The 9,084-nt window shown below is 54.7% G+C and overlaps 2 protein-coding genes across 2 annotated transcripts; both read left to right on the top strand.

Annotated features, from left to right (window-relative positions):
- The first annotated feature begins 2,638 nt into the window (after positions 1-2,638).
- Positions 2,639-4,210, top strand: LOC139589521 (avidin-like). The gene is made up of 4 exons (XM_071425965.1): positions 2,639-2,716; positions 3,224-3,437; positions 3,831-3,951; positions 4,111-4,210. Exons 1-4 carry the CDS (start codon positions 2,639-2,641, stop codon positions 4,208-4,210), a joined length of 513 nt encoding a protein of 170 aa, XP_071282066.1.
- A 2,012-nt stretch (positions 4,211-6,222) lies between these two features.
- On the top strand, positions 6,223-7,706 carry LOC139589520 (avidin-like). Its single transcript, XM_071425963.1, has 4 exons — positions 6,223-6,294; positions 6,814-7,024; positions 7,127-7,259; positions 7,673-7,706. Exons 1-4 carry the CDS (start codon positions 6,223-6,225, stop codon positions 7,704-7,706), a joined length of 450 nt encoding a protein of 149 aa, XP_071282064.1.
- Positions 7,707-9,084: the final 1,378 nt, after the last annotated feature.

The following is a 9,084-nucleotide window of genomic DNA, read 5'->3' as shown; positions in this document are numbered from 1 at the left end:
TCCTGAGAGAATGGAGGAGCTCCTTAGTCATGTTCTCAGCCCTTCCTGGATCTGGTTTGGAACCAGGGCACCCTCCCAGGTGTGTTTTGCCTCCCCATCCTATAGATGAGCTCATCAAATGTGTCAGTATAACCCTTTGTGTGGATGAGGAACCTGCAGCTCGTCCAGCTTGCCCTACACGGCTCGGAGGGTCACTCACTCCTGCCACCCTGCCCCACCCAGGCTGTGCTGTGGCACCCGGGCTGAGTCCCCTCCACTGCACGGCACCCTGACCAGGCAGTGACTGACCTCAGCTCCAATGTAACTGCGAAAAACGCCAGTCACTTGTTTTTAAAATTTTAAAACTTTAATAGTAATAAAATGGTTATAAAAATAGTAATACAATTAGAGTAATAATGATTTGGACAGTTTGAATTAGGACAATATGAGACAATAGAGACAAAGAGTTACGGATGTCCGGGTACCTTTTTCTGGGCGGCACAAGCCCAAAAAAGGACACCTGGTAACAAAGGATAAACCCTTAAAACAATAGCCTGTTGCATAGTCATATACTTCACACATGATGCATAAATTCCATTCAAATACAGGATTCTGTCTGGTCATCGTCAACTTCTTCCTCTGAATCCTAGCAGCACCTTCAAGGCAGGAAGAAGTTCATTTCTTCTGATGAGAGGGCCATAAATTCTTTTTCTCTGAAAGATTTAGGTGTCCTGTGGCTGCTATTTTGCTGCAAGTCCTTTCTTTAAAAAAAGTATCCTACATAGCATAGTTTCTATTTTAACATTTTGTTATAACTTAAAACTATATTTAACACACTACTTAAGAGAATTAATACAGCATTACTTTCTAACACAACACATATAATATTCATTTCCATATTTGCAAAAAGCCAATCATAAAATACGCATTTTTCACATAACCACCTTGGCTGTGAGCAGAAAAGGCAACCTCACTGGCTGCTGCCACCCAGCATGAACGAGGCCTGGGTGTCACCGCTGCAGGTGACACGCTCAATGAACCAGAAGAGCCAGCCCACCTCCAGCTGTCAACTGGAGCTTTTCAGGAGTTTCTCCTTTCCCAGCCTCCCTCTTGTACACTCAGAGCTCCTCTAGTGTCCTCTGGATGACCTTGGACTATACCTGCCCTTCCTGCAGGGATGTCCAGCTCAGCTGGGCTCATGCCACCATGCTCTGCATATCCCATGCCTGTTCAAGGTCCCACAGGACAGGAGGCTGGGGAGGGAAACATCACCCACCAACAAGGAGCCTTTCCCACTGGCAAACTGGGTGCCCAAGAGGGACAGCCCCATCCCATCCCATCCCAGACTCCATCACCGCCTCCATGGGCCAAAGCTTCACAGATGAGGAGAGAAAGGAAATACTGAAGGACCACATGGATTATGCAAGATGAGGCTGACCTGCTCGAGGATGACTGCAAAGCTAGTGGGTGGGCTGCAGGGCACTTGTCCATCCTTGCTTTGTGCTGGTGCTGCCCCTGTGGGTGTTGCATGGAGCCCACAGGGGAGTGCCAAGTCCTGGGTGCGGGGAGCCAGCTGGGCAGCAAGCAAGGGAGAGCAGTGTCAAGACCCCAAGTGCTTTTGCAGCAACTCCCCAGGATGGGAGTTGAACACAGTCCTATGATTTTTTCATTAAAAGCAAAGTGCGATTTGAACACGGGATCCTGCTCCCCGAGGAAGAGGAGAGTGGGTTTCCTTGTCTTCAGGCCCAGGATCGATGAGAAGGATTGTCAAAGCAGATCTCACCCCTTGTGCTTGAGCAGGGGCCAGAGAGGCACCACATGATCCGGACACAGCCAGATGCCACTCCTATCTTCCATGTATGCAGTGACACGTTCACCTGGTCAGAGTGGTGTCTCAGGGGATGTGTCCCTGTGCAAATGCCAGGCAGTCTGAGCACCCCCATTACAGTCTTGCACCATCAGGAACTCCTTGGGAAGGGTCAGACAGGACCCTGCCCAGCCTCAGAGCACCATGCATATGGCATTGCCTCCCATGGTGTCTAGGGAGGCTCCGTGCACAGAACACACCCTCCCACAGGAATAAGTGAATTTTAACATCTACATTTCTTCCAGGAAAACCCTTCTGCACTTACAAGAACGGCTGATTCAAGAGTTCCTGCTGCAGTGACAGTCTTAGGTCCCAAACCCGAGGAAAGCCCAGCACAGCCAGGAGGAAAAACAGCTTAGAAGGAGCAGCAGATGCTCACAATGCAGGAGGGGATGGTGACAGGGATGAGCCCTGCGGGCATTCCGCAGCCAGCGCAGGTGGCAGCACTGGCTCGGGGGCAGCACTGGCTCGGTGGCAGCGGGACAGTGTCAGGCCGTGCCCGCCCCCAGGGCCGGCACTGAGCAAGGAACGGGGTCGGGAGAGCCTCTTGGACAGTGGCTGTGTAAATCATCCCTGCATCCCCAGCGCCATGCACAGCCGTGCTCATCCCCGCGTTCCTCCGGCGCTGCCCAGGTCAGGCAGACCTCGTCACCTCCCCTGGCCCGGGCGCGCTGACATCGGGACACTCAAGCCGCAGCTGCCAGCCGCCGCGGCTCCGGTTACAGCTCTATAAAGGGGTTTGGGATGCAGGCAGGGAGGCAGCTGGGCCGGGCATTTCGCAGCCCCGCAGCCATGGGGGGCGGCGCCTTCATCCTGGTCCTCGCCCTCGCCGTGGCCCTGGCACAGAGTGCTGCTCCTGCAGAGAGGAAGGTACGGGCATGGGTGACAATGGGAGCGTGGCAGACGTGGCAAGGGGATGCAGTGTGGGCAGCCAGGAGCTCTCCCTTAAATGCCATTTTAGGCTTAGACAAGCAGGAGAGCCTTGCAAGAACCAAGTCCAGGCAGAGGGCAAGGTATCCCTGGATCCCCCTCAGCCACCTGGTGCCACCTCCAGAAGGATTTGTTCCCCCAAGGGAGCGATGCACAGGGCATTCCTTCCCCTGTGTCTAGGAGCACCATGCCTGTGGCATCCCCGCGATGTCTGGGTCTGGGTCTGGGTGTACCCTGCGTGCTGCAGGGCTGGGATATTCTGGCCTTGCTCCACCATGCCCTCAGCAGCACCCTGGGGCAGCATTTCCCCAAAGTGGGATTAGGGACAGCCAATGCCCTGCAGCTGCACTCACAGCAGGGCTTTGGCTCCCCCGGTGTGGGGCAGCAGCAGGGATGGGGTCCCTCTGCATGTGGGGGCACAGAGAGGATGTGGCTGTGTTCCTTCAGTGCCAGCTCAGCGGACTGTGGAGGAATGACCAGGACTCACTGATGGAGATTTCAGTGCTGAGGGACAACGGGGACTTCCATGGACAATACCTCACACGAGTCACCCTCTCTGGGGGCTGTGCCCAAGTCTCCCCGCTGAGGGGTGCCCAGCAGCAGCTTGGAGAGGAGGGCTGGCCCACCTTTGCCTTCACTGTGCGCTGGGACAAGTTCTCCAGTAAGTGCTGGGACACCTGGGGATGGCACGGCAGTGTCAATGGAAGCGACGCTTGCAGCCAGCAGGAATTTTCTTTTGCCAGGAATTCAGCTGGGTGATGCTCTGGTGCAGCTAAGCAGCAACAGCTGCACAGCATGGTGCTAAGGGGCAATGCTGGGCTTGAACAGGGGAGCCTCTCCTCAGCCAGCATCCTTGGGGCATCCGCGGTGGGTCCAGACCCTGTTAGCACAACATCCCAGTTCCTTACCTGAGGGAGCCACAGGGAAGGGCAGGACCCCCCCCAGCATGGGTTTGGTGGTTCTGTGGCCATTGGAGCAGCTGTGTCTGGGAGGATATGGGGGAGAGGAAGAAGCCAGTTTCCCCACGGATCTCCCAAAAAGTGCTTCCCCCCAGATGCCACCACCGCCTTCGTGGGGCAATGCTTTGTGGATGCAGGTGGAAAGGAGATGCTGAGCACCATGTGGCTGCTGCGTGAAGCCGTCGGGTCCCTTGAGGAGGACTGGAAAGCCACGAGGTAGTGGGGGGATATGGGCAACACTAATCCCACAGAGGGGTCCTCGCTTGAGGAAACTTGGGGGGAATTCAGGGACACCCCATCACTGCTGCAAGCACTGGCAGCTCTGAGTGGGCAGTGTCTGTGGGTCATCCTACAGGAACTCACATCTTCTCACAGGGTGGGCAGAAATGTCTTCACACGCAAACGCTCCACAAAAGGAAAGATCCTGCCAAACTTGTCCCTTCCCTGTGAGGCTGTGTCTTCACCAGGCCCATGATGGGATGATCTGGCTGCAGCCTAACCCCCTACAAGAAAGAAAAATCTGCCTCCCAGCTGAGAATAAAATTTTAAAATCATCAGCTGTTGCTGCCTTTTCTTAGAATCTGTCCTTGCTACACCTTCTGTCCCCAAAGATGCCCCTGCTGAGGTGAGGTCTCACCACTGCCCTTCTGCAGGGACATCTGCATCGCTCCCTGATCCCACCCATCTGCCTCCCTAGGCTCATTTCCCATCTCATCTAAACCCAAACTTCCCCCCTGTGTCATCATTCGCCACCTGCCTGATGGTGGCAGGGCTAGCAGCAGCTAGCTGAATTCAGCTCACTTCCTTGCAGTGCCTTCCTATCCATTCCCACCAGATCCTTTCCAGCCCTGGGAATCCATGCTCTGTTGGATTGGGCAATGGAGGCAGCATTATCAGTAGATTTGAGATGCTGATTAACGTTGTGCTGTATGGCACCTCAAGTAAAATGTGCACAAGTTAAAGACCCCATCCCACCAAATCCCATCCCATCCCATCCCATCCCATCCCATCCCATCCCATCCCATCCAATCCCATCCCATCCCATCCCATCCCATCCCATCCCATCCCATCCCATCCCATCCCATCCCCCTGGGTTGCACTCAGGGGTTTTCCCCTTCTCCACTATTGCATTTTGGCAATGTCTCTCTATTTCCCTCTGTGGACACCTGCCAAACTTAGTCAGCTCTTTTGGCACAAAGCTTTTGGCAGGTCCGTGGGTGAAGAGAAAGCCTCTTGCAGAAGTGTTACAAAAACACCCCAGCCCCAGGGATGACAGCACTGCAGCTGCACAGTCCATTAAGCCTGGCCCAGCACTAGCAAAGCTGCAGCATGGTGCCATGAAGTGGGGAGAAACCTGGCACCACCCTGGGATCTCTAACAAGGTGGTTTGTCCCTGCCAAACATCACAGAAAGGCAGGAGCTGGTGTCAGGCCAAGAGAACAGAGTGTGGCATCCAGAACAACAGCAAAAGACTCCCCAGGGGGAATTTCTATGAGTACCTGTGATAGGCCATGAGTTTAGGACTGACAAAGACAAAAAGGAGGAGGGACGTGTGAGGTGTGTTTTCCACTCAGCCCAGCTTTTCAGGTTACCTAAATGAGAGAGAGATGTGCTGAGCACAGGGTGCCAGGAAGTGCCAGGGCTAGCAGTGGGCACTGAGAGGTGCCACCCAAAAGGGGCAGTGCTCCTCCCCCAGTTTGCACACTGCAGCCCTGTTGCCATGCCCTGCCCCAAACACTGTTGTCTTGAACACAACAGGTCTTGATTCAGCTGAGTCCCACCTGAATTTTCAGCTGCCACAGCCAAATGCCTGCTCCAGGCATCACAGCAAAGGCATGGCTCAGGAAGACAGGGGCAGTGCACGCTGCATTTTTCACATCAAAGGTCCTTTAGAGCAGCCAATACGAGGAAGAAGTGTGAATGAAATGCTGGTTATCACACTCTGTGTGTTTAGCCAACACGCTCGCTGGGACCTCAGTAACGCTGCTGCGGTTACTTCTTCCTCTAACTCTCACAAAAGTAAAAGCAAAAGCATCAGAACCAGCAACTGACATCCAGCAAAGGCTGGAGAAATGTTACCACTTTTAAATGAGTAAACTTTCCCTTCTGTGCAGTGCTGCAGCATCCTGGTCAGGCAGTAGCAGCAGCAAAGCTGGGAGGGGGTACATGTTGAAATAGGTGGTAGTTTCCAGCCTTTGTGCATGGGAGGTAGATTCCCAAAGAAGGTATTGATGCTTTGCAGGTCACTATAGGGCCTTATAAAAAACTTGTGTCCCCACCCCTCTGCCCAGTCGTGCTTATTCCTGCGTTCCTTCAGCCCTGACCAGGTCATGCAGACCTGCCCACCTCCCTCGCCTGTCCCGGGCACCCTGACATCAAGCCATTCATCTCACAGCTGCCATCCTGGTGCTGGTGGGGCTCCAGTTACAGCCCTATAAAGGGTGCCAGGCTGCAGGGCTGGGAGGAGCTCTTAGCAGCCTTGCAGCCATGGGGAGAAGTGCCTTTGCCCTGGTCCTCGCCCTTGCCCTGGCAGTGTGTGTGGCCCCTGTGGAGAGGAAGGTATGGGGACAGATGGCAGTGGGGATGTGGGGCTGACATCCTGCTAGACCCCAAAGTCTGCTGCTGGGGCACCATGGCTTAGCAGGGAGCCAGGGCTGGGCTGCTGGAGCTGGTGGGAACAGCACTGTGCTGCACTGAGGGAAGCTGCAATGAGGCTGGGAGGAAGGGACTGCTCCTGTAAGGATGCTTCTTGCTGCGGAAGTCGTTCAGAGGAAGGCAAACAACCATACCCCAGACAGCTCCTGTTTTCCCCCCCAGAGTGTAGGGAAAGCAGCACACCTGGTGCTTCAGCATGGGGGTCTCACTCTCCCTTGGTGGGTGAAACCATCCTGGACAGTGGCTGAGCTGGATTACAGCTCAGGCATGATGCTCACACTGAGATGGTGATGCCAGTGGCACATCAGGTCCGTGGCACACCAGCCACTGCTGCAGACATCTCTGTGCAGAGCCAGGGTGAAGGGGTGGGAGCAGGATGCTCCCCCCTCTCCCTCCCTCCAACCCAGCACACCGGCCTTGCAGTGCCTTCTCTCCGGGTCGTGGCGGAGCGACACCAGTTGCCGGATGGTTGTGTCCACCTTGGACAAGGACAATAGATTCTCCGGTTTTTACCTGCCGGGACCTGCTGCTGGCTACTCAGAACTCCTCACCTCACCACTGGAGGGGTCCCAACAAGATACAGAGCTGGTCCCACAGCCCACCTTCTCCTTCACTGTGAACTGGAGGCTCCAAGGTAGGCAGCAGGGGGACATCATCCTGTGGGTGGGGATGCCAGCAGGACACAGGGTGACCTTGTGCCTCTCTACCTGACTCACATCACCTTAAACGCTTCCAGACTCAGAGACTGCCCGGACAAGTGTCTTCCTGGGCCAGTGCTATGTGGACCCCAAGGGGGAGGAGACCCTGCATGCCCTGTGGCTCCTGCGAGAGGCAGCCGACAGTCCTGCAGAGGACTGGAAAGGCACCCGGTGAGTGCTGGGTCCCAGCCACTGCTCTGCCAGGGTCTTCTGCAACTCAGGCTGGAGAAGGGAGAAATCCCACAGGGTAAAGCATGGGAGAACAATGAGGGTGGAATGGGTTTGTCACCAGTGATATGCAAGGGCTATGGAGCATCTATGTAACGTGATCCACCCCTCTATGCCAGATGTGCCTCAAGGTGGGGGATCCCTGGATGGGCTCTGGCCACAGAGAGCCCTCTCTGGGGCCTTCTTTCCACTCTCCACAGCAGGAAGAGAAGGAAAAGATGCCAGCACCTAGCACAGCCTTTGCCACAGGCTGTTGGAACCTGTAGTACCTCAGTCAGCCACACAATGCTCCCCCCGGGCTTCCTCTCTACCCTTCAAAGCAGGCATGACCCCATCTGATTTGGTGTTTTCTGCAGGATTGGCACCAGCACCTTCACACGGATAAAATGACAGCAAGTGGGAAAATCCAGCAGGCTCAGGATTGCAAGGAGTGCCTAGGCAGACTTTGCCCACACCAGCATGCTGCACTTGAGGTGCAACCTCAGCCCAGAGGATCGTGCTTTCTTAGGCAAGTTCACCAGGTGCAAAATAAAGGGTTTCTGTGGGGATGCGGGGCTTGGCTCTGTCTTCTGCCCTAACTCAAACTTGTGGGGTTTGTCTCGCCCAGCAGCCACCCTCCCAGAGGGAGGTTTCATGCTGCACTGAGACTGAAAAAGACAAGGCTGAGGCCAGCAGAGTCCCTAGGGATGGCGACTGTCCCAGCTCCCCTCCCTGGCAGTGTGCAGCAGGATTGTGCCTGCAAACGTGATGCTATGCTCTGGGTAACACGTCCCTAGGGGTCACTCCCAGATGTCCCTAGAGGTGGGGGACAAACCGGGCTGTGGCCAGGCAGAAGGAACACCGCAGAACCTTCCCCGCGGGAGCACGGGAAGCTCTCGGGTGCGCGAACGGGGCGCTGCAAACGACCCTTGCAGAGCCGCCAGCCTCCGGTTCCCAGCCCCGGCGGATGCGCAGCCCTGGCCGGCTGCCAGCTGCCCTCCCATCCCAGGCCCGGGGAAAGCTCCCTAATGCCCCGCCCCGAGAGTCCCTTCGGCACGACTGTGTCCCCCGAGGAATGCGTGGGGGTGTGTCTCCAGCCAAGATGTCCAGACATGGCCAAGGAAAGAGAACAGGGGAAGGCCACATCTGGCACTGGCTGGACTTTTTTAGGCATCACAGCCCGACCTCTCTGCCTTCTGCCTTAGACACTTTGCCAAAGTGCTCCTAACATGACTCCTGGGGGTTCAGCAGGCCCAGGGATGAGGTGCCCAGCTGTGTGAGCTGGAAGGAGGCAGTGGCTCCATCACTGTATTTCCAGCTGCTTTTTAAACCAGTTTTCAGATGTTAGTTTCTCTGATTCCACCAATATCCAGCAGCTGGTGCTAGTGGATAAAAATAGGATGGATGATGACGCAGGATTTAGATTTCACTTGAAGAGGTGGATATATCTTGTTTCTGCTACTGACTGAATTTTCCATCTCTCTGAGAAACCCTAATTAATATTTTTTTTTTTAAAGGGCAAACCTGATTAGTTTAAAGCCATGATCAGGAAATGTTTTGCATTGCTTACATGGCCTAGGACTTCCTTAGCAATAGAAAGCAAATTTCATTTTATGTTTTCACAATTTTCAATACATAACTATCACGGAAAGGAGAAGATACTCTGATACTTAAGGAGTCACCAAGCAGAAAAGATTCTGTTTCCATCTGGCAACACCCATCTGGGACTTGCCAAGGACTGTCCAGGATATTTTGCCCTGAAAAGCTCATACTTCCAGTCTGCCATCAT

The sequence above is a fragment of the Agelaius tricolor genome, unplaced genomic scaffold (genome assembly GCF_023055355.1).
Source record: "Agelaius tricolor isolate 1412-34295 unplaced genomic scaffold, bAgeTri1.0.p SCAF_4, whole genome shotgun sequence".
In the NCBI taxonomy this organism is placed as follows: domain Eukaryota; kingdom Metazoa; phylum Chordata; class Aves; order Passeriformes; family Icteridae; genus Agelaius; species Agelaius tricolor.
Note: the sequence above shows the minus strand (reverse complement) of the source record. Positions and strands in the feature narration are given on the sequence as shown.

Bases quoted from the DNA above. Each gene is read 5' to 3' on its own strand.
- LOC139589521 (XM_071425965.1), top strand. From the start codon at position 2,639: ATGGGGGGCGGCGCCTTCATCCTGGTCCTCGCCCTCGCCGTGGCCCTG. The intron at 2,717-3,223 runs GTACGGGCATGG...GTGTTCCTTCAG, and splicing joins CTGCTCCTGCAGAGAGGAAG to TGCCAGCTCAGCGGACTGTG. The intron at 3,438-3,830 runs GTAAGTGCTGGG...GCTTCCCCCCAG, and splicing joins GCGCTGGGACAAGTTCTCCA to ATGCCACCACCGCCTTCGTG.
- LOC139589520 (XM_071425963.1), top strand. From the start codon at position 6,223: ATGGGGAGAAGTGCCTTTGCCCTGGTCCTCGCCCTTGCCCTGGCAGTG. The intron at 6,295-6,813 runs GTATGGGGACAG...CCGGCCTTGCAG, and splicing joins TGGCCCCTGTGGAGAGGAAG to TGCCTTCTCTCCGGGTCGTG. The intron at 7,260-7,672 runs GTGAGTGCTGGG...TGTTTTCTGCAG, and splicing joins GAGGACTGGAAAGGCACCCG to GATTGGCACCAGCACCTTCA.